Source organism: Aythya fuligula, unplaced genomic scaffold (assembly GCF_009819795.1).
Source record: "Aythya fuligula isolate bAytFul2 unplaced genomic scaffold, bAytFul2.pri scaffold_58_arrow_ctg1, whole genome shotgun sequence".
NCBI classification, from domain to species: Eukaryota; Metazoa; Chordata; class Aves; order Anseriformes; family Anatidae; genus Aythya; species Aythya fuligula.
In genome coordinates, this window is record NW_022473994.1 from 1,520 (window position 1) to 21,517 (window position 19,998).

A 19,998-nucleotide genomic window follows, 5' to 3' on the forward strand; every position below is an offset into this window, starting at 1 on the left:
ATCTTCCCAAATCCCTTGAACTTCAGCAAAATCCCCTTTCCTCTTCCCAAACCCCCTTACCTCCCCCAAAATCCCATTAACTCTTCCCAAACCCCTTAACTTCACCAAAATCCCCTTAACTCACCCCAAACCCCCTTTCCTCCCCCCAAACCCCCTTTCCTCCCCAAAACCCCCTTTCCTCCCCCAAAACCTCTCCCCTGGGGTCGGGGTGTCCCCGCTGTCCCCCCCCGCTGTCCCCCCCCGTTGTCCCCCTGTCCCCACCTGTGCCGGGACGCCCCCCAGCCCGGTGTGGGGGTCTCCCCGGTTGGCGATGCCGGTTGTCCACTGGATGTCCCCGTAGTTGAGCATGATGAAGGAGGTGACACCGTCGGTGGCCAGCACGGCCTGGAAGGTGTTCACCTGCGGGGACACGTGGCACCTTGTCACCATGTCACCATGTCACCCTGTCACCGTGTCACCTTGTCACCCTGTCACCATGTCACCCTGTCACTGTGTCACCCTGTAACCGTGTCACCCTGTCACCCTGGCACTGTGTCACCTCATCACCGTGTCACCCTGTCACCTTGTCACCCTGTCACCCCGTCACTGTGTCACTATGTCACTGTGTCACCCTGTCACCCTGTCACCTTGTCACCCTGTCACCCTGTTACCATGTCACTGTGTCACCGTGTCACCGTGTCACCCTACCACCATGTCACCCTGTCACTGTGTCACTATGTCACTGTGTCACCCTGTCACCCTGTCACCTTGTCACCCTGTCACCGTGTCACCCTGTCACCCTGTCACTGCATCACCGCATCACCCTGTCACCTTGTCACCCTGTCACTGTGTCGCCATGTCACTGTGTCACCGTGTCACCGCATCACCCTGTCACTCTGTCACCACGTCATCCTGTCACCCTGTCACCCTGTCACTGCATCACTGCATCACTGCATCACCCTGTCACTCTGTCACCCTGTCACCCTGTCACCATGTCACCCTGTCACTGTGTCACCGTGTCACCATGTCACCCTGTCACCTGTCACTGTCACCACATCACCGTGTCACCCTGTCACCCTGTCACCATGTCACCCTGTCACCGTGTCACCCTGTCACTGTGTCACCCTGTAACCATGTCACCCTGTCACCCTGTCACTGTCACCACTTCACTGTGTCACCCTGTTACCATGTCACTGTGTCACCCTGTCACCCTATCAACCTGTCACCGCGTTACCGCATCACCGTGTCACCCTGTCACCGTGTCACCCTGTCACCATGTCACCGTGGTTCCCGGATCCACGGCACCATCTTGTCCCTCTCCCCGTTGTCCCCCCGTGTCCCCGTTGTCCCCTTGTGTCCCCGTGCCCTATATCCAGCCTCATGTCCATCCCGTGTCCCCACCCCCCACCCTGACGTCCCCCCACCGCCCCCCACCCCCTCCCCGTGCCCCCTCTCACCCCCCCCTTTTCATCCCCTCCCTGTCCCCTCCTTGTCCCCTCCTTGTCCCCTCCTTGTCCCCTCCTTGTCCCCACGTGTCCCCCCCCTGTCCCCACCTTATCAGAGGCGGCTCCGAAGAAGGCCACGCGGTCCCAGGTGGCCACGAAGGCCCAAGTGGGGCTGGGGGCTTCCTCGGTGGGGGGCACGGCGGGGGCCAGCTCGCGGGTCAAGCGGGCCAGCAGCTCCGGGGACCGGGTTTGCCGGTAAAAGACGTCCCCTCCCAGTCTGGTGTCCACGTCGGCCCAGTACGGGGCCACGAAGGGACGGTGGCCGGGCAAGGGGAAGGGGTTGGGGGTGAATTCGGAGACCCCCGTCCCGAAGGAAACCACCCCGTTGTTGTTCACCTGCGGGAGAGGTGGCGGTCAGCTGGTGGCACCCATGGGTGGGGGTGGTCACCAAGCGTGGTGGCACTCGGTCATGGTGGGGGACACCGGTGGCGGCGTGGTCAAGCGTGGTGGCAACCAGTTAGGGTGTCCCCAACCCATGGTGTCGTCAACTCATGGTGTCACCAACTCATGACGTCATCAGCCATGATGGCCCGAACTCATGATGTCATCAGCCATGGTGTCCCCAACTCATGGTGTCCCCAACCATGGTGTCCCCAACCCATGGTGGCTCCTACTCATGGTGTCCCCAACTAATGGTGGCTTCAACCATGATGACCCCAACCATGGTGTCCCCAAACCATGGTGTCGCCAACTCATGATGTCATCAACTAATGACGTCATCAACCATGATGACCCCAACCATGGTGTCCCCAACCATGGTGTCCCCAACTAATGGTGTCCCCAACTAATGGTGGCGTCAACCATGATGACCCCAACCACGATGACCCCAACCATGGTGTCCCCAACCACGATGTCCCCAACCACGGCGTCCCCAACTCATGATGTCATCAACCATGATGACCCAAACTCATGGTGTCATCAACCATGGTGTCCCCAACCATGATGTCCCCAACCATGGCATCCCCAACTCATGACGTCATCAACCATGATGACCCAAACCCATGATGTCCCCAACCATGATGTCCCCAACCATGGTGACCCCAACTCATGACGTCATCAACCATGACGCCCCAAACCCGTGATGTCCCCAACCACGATGTCCCCAACCACGGCGACCCCAACTCATGACGTCATCAACCATGATGACCCAAACTCATAGTGTCACCAACCATGGTGTCCCCAACCATGGTGTCCCCAACCATGGTGTCCCCAACCCAGGGTGTCGCCAACCCATGATGTCATCAACCATGATGACCCAAACTCATGGTGTCATCAACCATGGTGGCCCAACTCATGGCGTCCCCAACTCATGACGTCATCAACCATGGTGACCCGAACTCATGATGTCATCAACCATGGTGTCCCCAACCACGATGTCCCCAACCATGGCATCCCCAACTCATGACGTCATCAACCATGATGACCCAAACCCATGGTGTCCCCAACCATGGCATCCCCAACCATGGTGACCCCAACTCATGACGTCATCAACCATGACGCACCAAACCCATGATGTCCCCAACCATGGCACCTCCAAGTCATGATGTCATCAACCATGATGTCCCCAACTCATGACGTCATCAACCATGATGACCCAAACCCATGGTGTCCCCAACCATGATGTCCCCAACCATAGCGTCCCCAACCCATGATGTCATCAACCATGATGACCCAAACTCATGATGTCCCCAACCATGGTGTCCCCAACCATGATGTCCCCAACCATAGCGTCCCCAACTCATGACGTCATCAACCATGATGGACCAAACCCATGATGTCCCCAACCACGATGTCCCCAAGCATGGCACCTCCAAGTCATGATGTCATCAACCATGATGACCCAAACTCATGGTGTCATCAACCATGGTGGCCCAACTCATGGTGTCACCAACTCATGATGTCATCAACTCATGATGTCATCAACCATGATGGCCCGAACTCATGATGTCATCAACCATGGTGTCCCCAACCATGACATCTCCAACTCATGACGTCATCAACCATGGTGGCTCCTACTCATGGTGTCCCCAACTAATGGTGGCGTCAACCATGATGACCCCAACCATGGTGTCCCCAACCATGGTGTCCCCAACCACGATGTCCCCAACCACGACGTCCCCAACTCATGACGTCATCAACCATGATGACCCAAACCCATGATGTCCCCAACCATGATGTCCCCAACCATGGTGACCCCAACTCATGACGTCATCAACCATGACGCACCAAACCCATGATGTCCCCAACCATGGCACCTCCAAGTCATGATGTCATCAACCATGATGACCCAAACTCATGGTGTCATCAACCATGGTGGCCCCAACTCATGGTGTCCCCAACCATGATGTCCCCAACCATGACGTCCCCAACTCATGACGTCATCAACCATGATGACCCAAACCCATGATGTCCCCAACCATGATGTCCCCAACCATGGTGACCCCAACTCATGACGTCATCAACCATGACGCCCCAAACCCGTGATGTCCCCAACCACGATGTCCCCAACCACGGCGACCCCAACTCATGACGTCATCAACCATGATGACCCAAACTCATAGTGTCACCAACCACGATGTCCCCAACCATGATGTCCCCAACCACGATGTCCCCAACCACGACGTCCCCAACCCATGACGTCATCAACCATGACGCCCCAAACCCGTCATGTCCCCAACCACGGCGCCTCCAACCCACGACGTCGTCAACCAACGTGACCCAAACCCACGGCGTCCCACCCGCGGTGTCCCCAACGGTGTCCCCAACCCCCCGCCCCCCCCTCCAGCGCCCCGCCCCCCTCTTTCCCACAATGCCCCGGGGCCCAGGCACTCACGTAGAGGGAGCGGTGGGGGACCCCGTAGAAGGAGAAGGTTTCCCACAGCGCGATTTCGGGGCTCATGCCGTCGTCCTCGCGGGGGGTGGCCGCGTCCCCCTCCTCCGGCCCGAAGGGGTAGAGCAGCTCGCTCGTGGGGCGCCCACCTGGGGGACCCCAAAAAAAAAACCAAAAAAAAGCGGGCCGGGGGGGGTGGCCCAGGAACACCAGTATCATCTTGGGAATATCCCAGTATGGGGTTGGGACTCCCAGTGTTACCTCTTGACTCCCCAGTATGGGTTTGGGACATCCAGTGTTACACTGGGACCATCCCAGTATGGGTTTGGGACTCCCAGTGTTACACTGGGACCATCCCAGTATGGGTTTGGGACCCGCAGTGTCACCCTGGGACCATCCCAGTATGGGGTTGGGACTCCCAGTGTCAACTTGGGACTATCCCAGTATGGGTTTGGGACTCCCAGTGTTACACTGGGACCATCCCAGTATGGGTTTGGGACCCCCCAGTATGGGTTTGGGACTCCCAGGGTCACCTGGGATTATCCCAGTATGGGCTTGGGATCCCCAGTGTCACCCCGGGACCATCCCAGTATGGGGTTGGGACCCACCAGTATCATCTTGGGAACATCCCAGTATGAGGTTGGGACTCCCAATGTCAACTTGGGACCATCCCAGTATGGGTTTGGGTCTCCCAGTGTCACCCTGGGACCATCCCAGTATGGGTTTGGGACCCCCAGTGCCACCTTGGGACCTCCCAGTATGGGTTTGGGACCCCCAGGGTCACCTGGGATTATCCCAGTATGGGGTTGGGATCCCCAATGTCACCCCGGGACTATCCCAGTATGGGTTTGAGACCCCCCAGTGTCACACTGGGACCTCCCAGTATGGGTTTGGGTCATCCAGTGTCACCCCTGGACCATCCCAGTATGGGTTTGGGACTCCCAGTGTCACCCAGAGACCATCCCAGTATAGGTTTGGGACATCCAGTGTCACCCAGAGACCATCCCAGTATGGGGTTGGGACTCCCAGGGTCACCCTGGGACCTCCCAGTATGGGTTTGGGATCCCCAGTGTCACCTCAGCACCTCCCAGTATGGCTCTGGGACCTCCCAGTATGACACTGGGACCTCCCAGTATGGCTTTAAAACCTCCCAGTATGGCCCTGGGACCTCCCAGTATGGCTCTGGGACATCCGGTGTCACCTCAGCACCTCCCAGTATGGCTCTGAGACCTCCCAGTATGACACTGGGACCTCCCAGTATGGCTTTAAGACCTCCCAGTATGGCTTTAAAACCTCCCAGTATGGCTTTAAAACCTCCCAGTATGGCTCTGGGACCTCCCAGTATCCCCCCAGATGGGCCTGGGAGCCTCCCACACCCCACGGGTGCCCCATGGGTGCCCCCCCACGTCCCCAGGGTGTCCCCCCCATGTCCCCAGGGTGTCCCCCCCATGTCCCCAGGGTGTCCCCCCGCACTCACCCGTGTGGCCGAGGAGGAGGAGGAGGAGGACGGGGGCAGCCTTCATCTGCCTGGACCTGGGTGGGGGCGGTTCCGAGGGTGTCCCCAAGGGTGTCCTTGTCCCCAGGGGTGTCCCCAAGGGTGTCCCTGTCCCCAAGGGTGTCCCCATCCCCATGGGTGTCCCCAAGGGTGTCCCTGTCCCCATGGGTGTCCCTGTCCCTAAGGGTGACCCCATGGGTGACCCCATCCCCATGGGTGTCCTTGTCCCCATGGCTGTCCCTGTCCCCAAAAGTGTCCCCATCCCCTTGGTGTCCCCGTCGCATGGGTGTCCCTGTCCCCAAAAGTGTCCCCATGGGTGTCCCTGTCCCCAAGGGTGACCCCATGGGTGTCCTTGTCCCCATGGGTGTCCCTGTCCCTAAGGGTGACCCCATGGGTGTCCCTGTCCCCAAAAGTGTCCCCAAGGGTGTCCCCATCCCCAAGGTGACCCCATCCCCATGGGTGTCCCCATCCCAAAGGGTGACCCTGTCCCCATGGGTGTCCCTGTCCCCAAAAGTGTCCCCATGGGTGTCCCTGTCCCCATGGGTGTCCCCATCCCCATGGGTGTCCCCATGGGTGTCCCTGTCCCCAGGGGTGTCCCCATGGGTGTCCTTGTCCCCATGGGTGTCCCTGTCCCCAAAAGTGTCCCCAAGGATGTCCCTGTCCCCATGGGTGTCCCTGTCCCCAGGGGTGTCCCCATGGGTGTCCTTGTCCCCATGGGTGTCCCTGTCCCTAAGGGTGACCCCATGGGTGTCCCTGTCCCCAAAAGTGTCCCCAAGGGTGTCCCCATCCCCAAGGTGACCCCATCCCCATGGGTGTCCCCATCCCAAAGGGTGACCCTGTCCCCATGGGTGTCCCTGTCCCCAAAAGTGTCCCCATGGGTGTCCCCACCCCTAAGGGTGACCCCATGGGTGTCCCTGTCCCCATGGGTGTCCCCATCCCCATGGGTGTCCCCAAGGGTGTCCCTGTCCCCATGGGTGTCCCTGTCCCTAAGGGTGACCCCATGGGTGACCCCATCCCCATGGGTGTCCTTGTCCCCATGGGTGTCCCTGTCCCCAAAAGTGTCCCCAACCCCAAGGGTGTCCCCGTCCCTATGGGTGTCCTTATCCCCATGGGTGTCCCTGTCCCCAAAAGTGTCCCCATCCCCATGGGTGTCCCTGTCCCCAAGGGTGACCCCATGGGTGTCCTTGTCCCCATGGGTGTCCCTGTCCCTAAGGGTGACCCCATGGGTGTCCCCATCCCCATGGGTGTCCCTGTCCCTGTGGGTGTCACCATGGGTGTCCCTGTCCCCAAAAGTGTCCCCAAGGGTGTCCCTGTCCCATGGGTGTCCCTGTCCCCAAAAGTGTCCCCAAGGATGTCCCTGTCCCCATGGGTGTCCCTGTCCCCAGGGGTGTCCCCATGGGTGTCCTTGTCCCCATGGGTGTCCCTGTCCCTAAGGGTGACCCCATGGGTGTCCCTGTCCCCCCCCCCAACCCCAATGTCCCCCCCCAGTGTCCCCACTCACCCCAGTGCCATGGTGCCACTGGTGCCCACTGGGGTGGCCCGGAGCTGATTTATCCCCTGGGAGGGGACGGGGACAAGGGACAGGGACAAGGGGGGGGGGGGAGGGGGGGGACGGGGGGGGCACCTCCCAGAGCCCCGGGGCGGTTCCGCCTCCGTTCCCACGGCACTGGGGACACTGGGATGTACTGGGAGGGACTGGGGGAGCCAAAGGGGAGGGGGGGCACTAGGGTGGATTGGGGACACTGTGTTGGGGGGGGAACTGGGAGGGACTGGGAGGACTGGAGGGGGTGCTGTGAGGGACTGGGATATACTGGGAGGGACTGGGGACGCTGGGGGTGATACTGGAGGGGTGAATTGGGACATATTGGGAGGGGTGGGGGACACTGGGAGGTACTGGGAGGCACTGGGGACATAGAGGGGGGTGGAACTGGGACATACTGGGGGGGGGGCTTGGAGGAACTGGGGCTACTGAGGATCACTGGGATGTACTGGGAGGACTGGGACATAATGAAAGAGGATGGGTCACTGGGAGTGAACTGGGAGATAACTGGGGACACTGGGAGCGGACTGGGACAAACTGGGGGATAACTGGGAGTGGACTGGGACAAACTGGGGGATAACTGGGACGTAGCCAGGACACCCTGGGGTTAAATGGGGGGGTGGGAACCGCGACACCTTTGGAGTGGGAAGATGGGAACCGGTGCCAACTGGGACATACTGGGAGGGACAGCGGTGGCCCGGGGCGATGCCAGTGGCGGTTCCCAGTATCCCTCCTGGCACTGGGGACGCATCCGGGACTGGGGGGGGGACAGGGACACGTGGCCACCCCCTCGGGGGACCCAGGTGCCACCCCTCACCCCAAGGGGATCCCAGTGTCCGGGTGTCACCCCCCCAGGGACCAAATTGTCACCCCCCCAGGGTCCCCAAGTGCCACCCCCACTCCTAAGGGTCCCCAGGTGCCACCCCCCCTCCCAGGGGACCCACACGTCTGGATGTCACCCCCCCCAAGGGACCAAATTGTCACCCCCCCCCCCAGGGGACACACGTGCCACCCCCCTCCAAGGGGACCCAGATGTCCGGGTGTCACCCCCCCACACACACCCCCAAGGGGGTGCCCTGGGGCCATGGGCAGGGAGGTGACAATGCCACGGGAGGTGACAATGACGTGGTGGCCGTGACGGGAAATATTGACTGAGGGGGGGGGACGGGGACACCTCGGGGGGGGGACAGGAGGTGCCTGGGGCACCAAAGGGCTGGCAGGGGACCCAGGCATCCGGGTCCCCCCCCCCCCACCCATGGGATCCAGGCATCCGGTCCCCCCCCCCCCCCTCCACCCAACCCCCTTTTACCCTAAGCCTGCCCCTTTTTAAAAAAAAAAAAAATACTTTTTTTTTTTTTTTTTTCTCCTTAATTTCAGCCATTTTATTGCAAAAACAAAACCCTGTAGTTCTGGGGAGAAAAAGGCCTGGTTTGGGTTAAAAGCCGGCTTTTTGTTACGCTGTGGCCTCAGGGGCAAGGCGTGACATTTCTGTCTCTCTGCGTCACTGGGTTAAAGAAAAAAAAAAAAAAGAGAGAAAAACCCACATTAATTAACCCCTTTTTCAGTTCTTTTGCTCATTTTCAGTTTTTTACTCCCTTTTCTCTTTCTTTTTCTCCTCTTTTTATTCCCCCCCCCCCCCCCTCAGTTTAGGCTCTTCCCCCCCGTTTCTCCCCCTTTTGGTGCTGATGAACCAAGCCATTCATTGCAAACCCCAAAGGGCTTGATTCTGGGGGGAGAAAAGAGGATTTTGGTTAATATGGTCTACAGTCTGTGGGGGTTCTCCTTGTGTTAAATTTATGGGGAGAAAAACATGATTTTTGGTTAATCTAAAGGGATAAGCTGACATATGAAGACGAACTGCTGCTAGTAGGATAACTGACAACTGCTTCTTTTGTGTGAAACTGATGGAAAAAAGCCAATTTTGGTAAATCTGAAGGGATAGGCTGATGAACAGCGGGCTATTGGCAATACCCATGGGTATCTGCCGTGCTTGAAACTGGGGGAAAACCAAACAATTTTGGTCAAAATGAAGGGATTGGCAGCTCCTGGTGATGGCAGCCCACCTGGGTGCTTCCCTTCCATGAAAGTGGTGGGGAAAAAGGACAATTTTGGTTAATTTTGCATGGATATCTTTTGGTGATAAGGGGTGGAGGATGGCAGCTCTATGGGCTTCCCTTGCAGCAAATTGAGGGAAAAAAGGCAATTTTGATTCATCTGAAGGGTCAGGATGATGGTGGGATGAAGGACAACTCCTGTTGCTACTTCCTTCTACAAAAATTTGTAGAGAAAAAAAGGACAATTTTGGTTAATCTGAAGGGTTTTGACCAACTCATGGGCCCTTCTCCAAGATGGCGGCACTGCGGCCTACAAGGCCGCAACCAAACACTACCAATATCACCCCGAATCTCCCCAAAAAAAGCCTCCCAGCGTTGTCACCCGTGGGGGACGCTCACGTGGGTGAAGTCGGGCGCTCTCCAGGCCTTCATGGCTGCCGCCATGTTGGCCACCAAACCCCCATCGGGGCCACGGAGGTCGTTGGCCGCGTCGGCGTCGTAGTTGCCGCACAGGCCGCAGAGGAGCTTGCTCATCTCCTTGGGGACCGTCACCGTCACCTCGCCGGCGGGGCTGAGGCCGATGAGGACGGCGGATTTTTGGGAGAGCCACACGGTGTTCTCGGACTCGTAGACGGTCAACTGGCCGGAGATTTCGGCCGGGATGGAGGCCGGGACCCCGTTGACCTGAAGGAGAGAGAAGGGGGTAGAACACAACGCCTCCATGAGTTAACCTCAAATTTTGGGGAGAAATGGATAGGAAATTGGTTTTCCCTCCCCACCATTCTTGGGGAGCCTAAAATAGGGTGAAATCCCTCAAATTTGATGGGGGTTAGTTAAGTTATTTGGTGTTTTTGGCCTCAAAAAAGGTCAACCAGTTGGAGATTTTGGCCGGGATGTAGGTCGGGACCCCGTTGACCTGAAGGAGAGAGAAGCGGGTAGAACACAACGCCTCAATGAGTTAACCTCAAATTTTGGGGAGAAATAGATGGGGAATTGCTTCTTCCACTCTATTATAGAGGGGGAGCCTAAAATGGGGTGAAATCCCTTGATTTGAGGGCTTTTAGTTGAGTCATGTGGTGTTCTTGGCCTCAAAAATGGTCAACCGGTCAGAGATTTCGGCCAAGATGGAGGCCGGGACCCCGTTGACCTGAAGGAGAGAGAAGTGGGTAGAACACAACGCCTCAATGGGTTAACCTCAAATTTTGGGGAGAAATAGATGGGGAATTGGGTTTCCCTCACCACCATTCTTGGGGAGACTAAAATAGGGTGAAATCCCTCAAATTTGATGGGGTTTAGTTAAGTTATTTGGTGTTTTTGGCCTCAAAAATGGTCAACCAGTTGGAGATTTTGGCCGGGATAGAGGCCGGGACCCCGTTGACCTGAAGGACAGAGAAGCGGGTAGAACACAACGCCTCAATGAGTTAACCTCAAATTTTGGGGAGAAATAGATGGGGAATTGGTTCTTCCACTCTATTATAGTGGGGGAGCCTAAAATGGGGTGAAATCCCTTGATTTGAGGGCTCTTAGTTGAGTCATGTGGTGTTCTTGGCCTCAAAAATGGTCAACCGGTCAGAGATTTCAGCCGGGATGGAGGCCGGGACCCCGTTGACCTGAAGGAGAGAGAAGCGGGTAGAACACAACACCTCAATTAGTTAACCTCAAATTTTGGGGAGAAATAGTTGGGGAATTGGTTTTCCATCCCACCATTCTTAGGGAGCCTAAAATAGGGTGAAATCCCTTAAATTTGAGGGCTTTTAGTTGAGTCATGTGGTGTTCTTGGCCTCAAAAATGGTCAACCGGTCGGAGATTTTGGCCAGGATGGAGGCTGGGACCCCGTTGACCTGAAGGAGAGAGAAGCGGGTAGAACACAACACCTCCATGAATTAACCTCAAATTTTGGGGAGAAAAAGTTGAGGAATTGGTTTTCCCTCACCACCATTCTTGGGGAGCCTAAAATAGGGTGAAATCCCTCAAATTTGATGGGGTTTAGTTAAGTTATTTGGTGTTTTTGGCCTCAAAAATGGTCAACCAGTCGGAGATTTTGGCCGGGATGGAGGCCAGGCCCCCCAAATTGGTGGAAAAAAAAGGCATTTTGGGTCAAAATAAAGGGCTGGGCAGCTGCATGGAGATCTCTTGGTGGTGGGATGAAGGACAAAAATGTGGGGGTCCTTCACTTGCAATATTGGTGGAAGAAGACATTGATTTGGTTAAAATGGAGGGACAAACCAATGCGTGGACATCTTGTGATGAAGGATGGCACCCATGGATGTTTCCTCTGCAATAAATTGGAGGAAAGAAGGCGATTTTGGTAAAAATGATGGGTGGTAGAGCTGTGTGGCAATCCTATGGTGATGGCGGGATGAAGAACAACACATGGGTGTCCTTCTCTTGCAATAAACCAATGAAAAAAAATATGGTTTTGGTTAAAATTGAGGGACAGGCCAATACATGACCATCTTGCGATGATGGTGGGGTGAAGAGCGGCACCCATGGGTGTTTCTCCTGGAGTAAATTGGTGGAAAGAAGGAAATTTGGGTTAAAATGAAGGGATGAGCTGAAGGATGAAGATCTCCTGATGACGGCGGGATGAAGCCTTGCACGAAACCGGTGCCCCTTGCAAAATATTGATGGAAAACCCACCAAATTTGGTTCCAATGAAGGGCCGGGCTGACACCGGGGGGATTTTTGGGGTGGATTCAACCTACCCAAATCTTCTTGTCCCTCTTGATGGTGATGAAAGACGAACCACCGAAGAAGTGGAGGGCCACCACGACCGGCCGGTCCTCAACCTCCCCGACGTCAACCAAGAGCCGGAACCACTGGGGATGGCCGGGGTTGCAAAGCGAGGTCACCACGTAGTTGCCAATGGCCATGGTGGCTCCGGTGGCCCCGTCGAAGGAGGCGAAACGGGTGGCGGGGACCAGGGTGCAACGGCCGGGCTGCTCCACGCACCCGCGGACGCCGTCGCGCGTGCCGCAGACTTGGCCGAAGGGGCAGCCGGCCGGTTGGCACAGCATGCCGCCCGCCGCCCGGCACGTGCAGCTCTCGCTGCAGTCGGCGGAGAGGATGGTCTCGGCGATCTGCGGGGCGGGAAGGGGGCGGTTAGGGTGGTAAAATCCTTTTGGGGGGGCTGAAAATGCAGCACGCGACGGCGTTCTGCCTTGCTATGGGTGCAAAAATGGGAGAAAGATGCGTGCAAGCAGTTTTTGCCCTTGAAAAGAGTGAAAAAAAATGAAAAGAAGATGCATGCAACAGGGTTCTGGCTTGCTAAGGGTGTAAAAATGGGAGAAAGTTGCATGTAAGCAAATTTTTTCCTTAGCAAAGGGTGCAAAAATGGAAAAAAGCTGCATGCAACAGGGTTCTGACTTGCTAAGGGTGCAGAGAAAAGGAAATAAATGCAGCATGCAATGGGGTTCTGCCTTGTAAAGGGTGCAAAAATGGGAGAAAGATGCATGCAAACAAAATTTTTCCTTTGCAAAGGGTGCAAAAATGGGAAAACGCTGCATGCAACAGGGTTCTGACTTGCTAAGGGTGCAGAGAAAAGGAAATAAATGCAGCATGCAATGGGGTTCTGCCTTGTAAAGGGTGCAAAGAAAATGAAGGAAATGCAGTATGCAATGGGGTTCTGCCTTGTAAAGGGTGCAAAAATGGAAGAAAGAAGCATATAAGCATTTTTTCCTTGCAAAGGATGCAAAACGGGAAAAAAGCTGCATGCAACAGGGTTCTGACTTGTAAAGGTTGCAAAGAAAAGGAAAGAAATGCAGCATGCAATGGGGTTCTGGCTTGCTAAGGGTGTAAAAATGGGAGAAAGCTGCATGCAAGCAATTTTTTTCCTTTGCAAAGGGTGCAAAAATGGAAAAAAGCTGCATGCAACAGGGTTCTGCCTTGCAAAAATTGCAAAGAAAATGAAGGAAACGCAGTATGCAGAGGGGTTCTGCCTTGTAAAGGGTGCAAAAGTGGGAGAAAGATGCATGCAAATAAAATTTTTCCTTTGCAAAGGGTGCAAAAAATGGAAAAAAGCTGCATGCAATGGGGTTCTGCCTTGCAAAGGCTGCAAACACCCACAGTGGTGCAAAGCTGCCGGTGCAAAATGCAAGCACCCACAGGGCGTGCAATGCTGCACCACTCCCTTTGCAAGGCTGCAAGCACCCACAGCACCTACAAAGGTGCAAAGCCGCCCGTTCGAGCACCCAGCAGCACCCACCTCGAAGAAGCGGCCGCGGTGCATGCACCCGCAGGACTCCATGGGGACGCACTCGCCCCCGTTGAAGACGAAGCCCTCGTCGCACTGGCAGCCCTCGAAGCACTTGCTGGTGCAGCTGCTGCCGGCGGAGAGGCTGGCGCACGTCTGGTCACAAGTGCGGGCACAGAGCTCGTAGTGGCTGTCGGGAGGGCAGGAGAGCGCTGGCAGGGGGAAAAGCAGAAAGAAAAGCTCCAAATTTTGCCATTTTTTGCTTATTTTCTTCCTCTCCCCCCACAAAAGCACCCGAATGTGTTGCAAGATTTGTTCGTGCCCAAAAGACAAGGCTGCGTGCAGGCTGCTTCTCCCTAGCAAAAGCTTCCCCCAAATTCCATGCAAGGTGTTTTCCCTCTGCAAATTTTTCCATATACCAACAAATTATTGACGCAGCCACCTTTTTCCCCCTTGCAAAAGTTTGCAAGGCCTAAAGGACTGCAGCATGCAACTGCTCGACCCCTCGTGACGATTTAAAATTGCTGCATGCGTTTGCTTCCCCATGCAAAAAATCAGCAAAAGTAAATTTACATTGCTGCATGCAAACACTTCCTCACTTGCAGACATTTGACTCTGCTGCTTGCAAACAGGAACCCCTGCAAGTGGTTTGACCCGTGCAAAAATGCAGTCACTGCTGCATGCAACTGCTTGCAAGCCCTGCAGAACCAAACTGCTGCTGCATGCAACTGCTGGCACTAAAATATGCAAGCATTGCTGCACGGTAATGCGTGCAAAATGTGGCACCAAGCTGTTGCTGCATGCAACTGCTCACATTCTTAGAAAAATGCAAGTGTCTCTGCAGATAATGGTGTGAAAACTCTGCAGAACTGTGTGCAAACTGTGGAATTAAACTGCTGCTGCATGCAGCTGCTGGCACACAATAAAAACCACAAGCACTGGTGCATGCAATTGTGTGCAAGCTCTGCAAAACTGCTGCATGCAACTGCACACAAACTCGGCAGAAGAAGTGCGTGCAATAATTTGCAGACTCTGCAAAACTGCTGCATGCAACTGTGTGCAAACTTCACAGAACTGGTGTGTTCAATTGCATGCAAACTCTGCAGAACAAGTACATGCAATCACGTGCAAACTCTGCAAAACAAGTGTATGTGGTGGCATGCAAACTCTGCCAAATTGGCACATGCAACTGCATGCAAACTCTGCAGAAAAAAAAAAAGTGCATGCAACCATGTGCAAACTGCAGAAGCTCTGCATGCAACGGCGTGCAAATCCATGGAACTAAGCTGCTGCTGCATGCAGCTGCTGGCACAGGGGAAAAAAACAAACAAACAAGCACTGGTGCATGCAACTGCGTGCAAACTCTGCAAAACTGCAGCACACAACTGTGTGCAAACTTCACAGAACTGGTGCGTTCAATTGCATGCAAGCTCTGCAGAACAAGTACATGCAATCACGTGCAAATTCTGCAGAACACGTGTTGGCATGCAAACTCTGCCAAATTGGTGCATGCAACCTCTGCACAAAAAAGGGCATGCAACCATGTGCAAACCACAGAACCTCTGCATGCAATGGCGTGCAAACCAGGGAACTAGGCTGCTGCTGCATGCAGCTGCTGGCATGGGAAAAAAGAAAAATAAATACGCAAGCACTGGTGCATGCGACCATGTGCAAACTCTGCAAAACTGCTTAATGCAACTGTGTGCAAACTCTGCAAAACTGGCGCTTTCAATTGCATGCAAACTCAGCAGGAAGAGTGCATGCAACCATGTGCAAACCGCAGAACCTCTGCATGCAACGGCGTGCAAACCAGGGGACGAAACAACTGCTGCATGCAACAGCTCCCCCCTTTTCGGAACCGCCTCCCCCCACGCCCACTCACGGCACTTGGCTGCCTCCCTCCACTCCTGCAGCTCCCCGCCGGCGGCCTGGCAGGCGGCGGCGTAGGCCTGCAAGACCCTGCACAGCTCCGCGCCGCCCGCCTTGCCGCAGCCCTCCTGCGCGCAGCTAGCCGCATGCTCCCAGGGCGCCACCACCTTGTGGCACCCCCCGAAGGGCCCCGTCTCGTCCTCCAGCAAGCTGCAGAGCTCGGGTTTGCTTTGGGGACAGGGTTCCGGCTGCGAGCCGTGCGTGCAACCCCGGACGGGGATGCCCCAGCTGCTCCCCAGCTCCTCCGGGTCGGCGGCGTCGTTGGCGGCGTCGCCGTCGAAGTTGCCGCAGAGGCCGCCGGTGTGGTGGCGGTAGGAGGCGGGGAGGGTGAGCAGGACGTAGGAGACGGTGTCGTAGAGCAGCTTGAGCCCCCCCTGCGCCCGCAGCACCTGGTGGGCCCCCTCCTGCGTCACCGTCACCGCGCCCCCCGCCAGCGTCAGGGGCAGGAGGTGCCGCTCGCCGTCCACCTGCAAATGGGGAAGGGGAGAAAAGGGGGCGTCAGGGTGGGCATCCCGGGGGGTTGAGGGGGTTTGGGGGGCGGTCTGCAGCTTGAAATGGGGTTGCAGGGAAAGTTTGGGTTGCGTTGGAAGTAGGGTTTGCATTTAAAATGGGGTTCGTGCCCTCTGCAGCCTGAAGTGGGGTTGCAGGGAAAGAGAGGATTGCGTGCTCTGCAACCAAAATGGGGTTTGCATTTAAAATAGATTTGCATTTAAAAGGGAGTTTGCATTTAAAGTGGGGTTTGTGTGCTCTGCAGCCTGAAATGGGGTTGCAGCTAAAGTGGGGATTGCATGCTCTGCGACCTAAAACCCCACGGAATCACAGAATTTTAAATGCAAGCCCCATTTGCACGCTTTGCAACCCGAAATGGGGTTGCAGCTAAAGGGAGGGTTGCATGCTCTGCAACCTAAAATGGGCTTTACATTTAAAATGGGAGGTTGCATTTAAAATGCAGGGTCACATCCTCTGCAACCTGAAGTAGGGTTGCAGCTGAAGTGAGAATTGCATGCTCTGCGACCTAAAACCCCACGGAATCACAGAATTTTAAAAGCAAGCCTCTTTTGCACGCTTTGCAACCCAAAATGGGGTTGCAGCTAAAGGGAGGGTTGCATGCTCTGCTCTGCGACCTAAAATGGGCTTTACATGTAAAATGGGAGGTTGCATTTAAAATGAGGGGTCACATCCTCTGCAACCTGAAATGGGATTGCAGCTAAAAAGGGGATTGCATGCTCTGCGACCTAAAACCCCATGGAATCACAGAATTTTAAATGCAAGCCCCATTTGCACGCTTTGCAACCCGAAATGGGGTTGCAGCGAAAGGGGAAGTTGCATGCTCTGCTCTGCAACTAAAATGGGGTTTGCATTTAAAACAGATTTGCATTTAAAAGGGAGTTTGCATCTAAAATGGGGTTTGCGTGCTCTGCAGCCTGAAATGGGGTTGCACGCAGAACAGGGCTGCAAGAGCACTGCAACAAGATGCACAAGTTCTCCACCTCCAAGCAGCACCTTTGGGTGCACGCATGACCACGACAGGGCGGCAGGAGCCCAAGCAGCACCCCCGGGGGCTCACGGACCCCTTGCACCAACCCCCGGCCCCTCACCTTCACCTCCCACTGCTTCCCCCGGCTCATGCTGATGGTGACGCCGTGCACGGTGATCAGCAGCTGCTGGGTGAGCGGCTCCGGCCCCCTGTGATCCTTCTGCACCCGCACCATGAAGGGCACCAGCTCCACCTCGGGACCCGCGTCCTCGGCCGCCGCCAGGGTGTAGGTGCAGGAGCCAGCAAAACGCAGCGTGCGCCCGTCCAAGGTGCGGAAAGACGCGGCGCCCAGCACCTCGCAGCGCCCGCAGCTGCTGGGGTAGCAGCCCCGCACCCCGTCCTGCACCGTGCACGTCTCGCCCTCGCCGCAGCTCGCCTCTTTGCACTCCACCTCCCCGTCCCCTTTGCAGGTGCAGCGCTGGCTGCAGCGGGGGCAGGAGAAGAAGTCCTCGCCCCGCTGGTAGTAGCGGCCGTCGTGCAAGCAGCCGCAGCGGGCCAGGGGGACGCAGCGGTCGCCGCTCTGCAAGAAGCCGGCGTCGCAGAAGCAGCCCTCGGTGCACGGGGACGACTCGTCGCAGCCTTCGTCCTCCGTCTGGCCCTGGCACGTGGCCGGGCAGGAGGAGCCGCAGAGCTCGTAGTGTTGGTTCGGGGGGCAGACGGGACCTGCAAAGTGGGGGGCAAAACGGGTGCAGGGTCTCACGTTTGTCTGTGCTCAAAGCCCTCCCTGCAATCCCCGGAATCCTGCAGAGATGTGAGCCCAAACCCCTTCTTGCAATTCCAAAACCCTGCAGAGATGTGAGCCCAAAATCCCTCCTTGCAATTCCAAAACATTGCAGAAATGCAAACCCAAATCCCTTCCTGCAGTCCCCAAACACTCCAGAAATGTGAGCGCAAATCCCGTCCTGAAATTCCAAAACCCTGCAGAAATACGAGCTAAAATCCCTCTCTGCAATTCCAAAACCATACAGAAATGTAACCCAAAATTCCTTCATGCAATCCCCAAACCCTTCAAAAATGCAAGCCCCAAATCCCTTCCTGCAACCCCTAAACCTTGCAGAAATGTGACCCCAAATTCCTTCCTGCAATTCCAAAACACTCCAGAAATGTGAGCCCAAATCCCTCCCTGAAATCCCAAAGCCCTGCAGAAATTTGAGCCCTTCTTGCAATTCCAAAGCCCTGCAAAAATGCAAACCCAAATCCCTTCCTGCAATCCCCAAACCCTGCAGAGATGTGAGCCCAAATCCCTTCCTGCAATTCCAAACTCCTGCAAAAATGCAAGCCCCGAATCCCTCCCTGCAATCCCTAAACCTTACAGAAATGTGACCCCAAATTCCTTCCTGCAATTCCAAAACCCTGCAGAAACGTGACCCCAAATCCCTTCCCGCAATTCCCAAATCCTGTAGAAATCATGCCCAAATCATGCATGCAAAACCCAGACTTTTCATGTAGACCCCAAATCCTTTTGTGCATGGAAACCCAAATCCCTCCGTGCATGCACACCCCAATTCCTCCATGCAAACCCCAATCCCTCCGTGCATGCACACCCCAACTCCTCCATGCAAACCCAAATCCCTCCGTGCATGCACACCCCAATCCCTCCATGCAAACCCCAATCCCTCCATGCATGCACACCCCAATTCCTCCAAGCAAACCCAAATCCCTCCGTGCATGCACACCCCAATTCCTCCAAGCAAACCCAAATCCCTCCATGCAAACCCAAATCCCTCCATGCATGCACACCCCAATTCCTCCATGCAAACCCCAATCCCTCCGTGCATGCACACCCCAACTCCTCCATGCAAACCCAAATCCCTCCGTGCATGCACACCCCAATCCCTCCATGCAAACCCCAATCCCTCCGTGCATGCACACCCCAATTCCTCCATGCAAGCCCCAATCCCTCCATGCATGCACACCCCAATTCCTCCATGCAAGCCCCAATCCCTCCATGCATGCACACCCCAAAGCCTCCTTGCAACCCCCGCAGTGCAACCCCAGCGGATCTCCCCGCCCCGAGCCCCACGTACTGCAGAAGGCGGCCGTGCGCCACGGCTCGACGCGAATCCCCTGGCTCTGGCAGGCGGTGACGTAGGCGCTGACGGCGCTGCAGACGGTTTCCTGGTGCCCCTTGTAGAGGCAGGTGTCGAAGAGGCAGTCGTCGAAGTAGGGAGCCGGGTCGATGGCGCCGTGACAGGCGGCGAAGGGGCCTTGCTTCTTCACCAGGACCCCGCAGTGCTTGTCGCCGCGGTAGGCGCGCTTCTCCGCCTCGGTGCAGACTTGGCAATCCTTGGTGCAGCCGGCCGAGCAGCCGGGGACGTCGGCCACCTTCCAGGCGTCGGCGAATTGGACCTCGTCGGTGGCCGAGGTGCCGTTGGGCATCGCGAAGTCGTCCTCGGGGTTCCCGTCGGCGTTGCCGCAGAGCCCGCAGACGGAGCGCGAGTAGGTGCTGGGGAGGATGACCCTGGCGTAGCTGTGCCAGTCGAAGGTGACGATGACGTCGAAGTCGGTCTTGATGAAGCCGTGGACGCCGCTGATGTAGGCGCGGAGCTGGGTGCCGTGGCTGAAGGGCAGGTCCACCAGGATCCCGTTGACCTGGAAGGGGGAGAGGAAGGGCAGGAGGACGCCGCGCCAGGGGCGTGCAGCCCGCCCAGAGGTCGTGCAACGGGCTTGAAATGCAACTGGATGGCTCATGATGACCTTGAAATTCAATTGGACGCCGTGCAACCATGGCCAGTTGGCTCCTGACACCCTTGACACCCAGCTGGACGTCTCCCAACGCCCTTGACACCCAACTAGACGTCTCCCGAGGCCCTTGACACCCAACTGGACGTCTTCCAACACCCTTGGCACCCAACTAGACGTCTCCCAACGCCCTTGACACCCAACTGGACGTCTCCTGATGTCTTTGACACCCAACTAGACGTCTCCCAACGCCCT

General features: G+C 56.4%; 2 protein-coding genes across 2 annotated transcripts; both read right to left on the bottom strand.

Annotated features, from left to right (window-relative positions):
- Positions 1-246: 246 nt before the first annotated feature.
- On the bottom strand, positions 247-7,360 carry LOC116501648 (sushi, nidogen and EGF-like domain-containing protein 1; the record flags this gene model as incomplete). The annotated part of the gene is made up of 5 exons (XM_032207237.1): positions 7,311-7,360; positions 5,792-5,847; positions 4,318-4,463; positions 1,533-1,820; positions 247-399 (listed from the first exon to the last, which is right to left on the bottom strand). Coding segments are annotated over exons 1-5 (654 nt in total), but the record flags the coding sequence as incomplete, so codon positions are not given.
- A 1,395-nt stretch (positions 7,361-8,755) lies between these two features.
- LOC116501647 (IgGFc-binding protein-like) lies at positions 8,756-12,299 on the bottom strand. Its single transcript, XM_032207236.1, has 3 exons — positions 12,109-12,299; positions 9,803-10,087; positions 8,756-8,853 (listed from the first exon to the last, which is right to left on the bottom strand). The coding sequence occupies exons 1-3, from the start codon at positions 12,274-12,276 to the stop codon at positions 8,851-8,853; spliced, it is 456 nt and encodes a 151-aa protein (XP_032063127.1). The 5' UTR covers positions 12,277-12,299; the 3' UTR covers positions 8,756-8,850.
- Between the last annotated feature and the right edge of the window lie 7,699 nt (positions 12,300-19,998).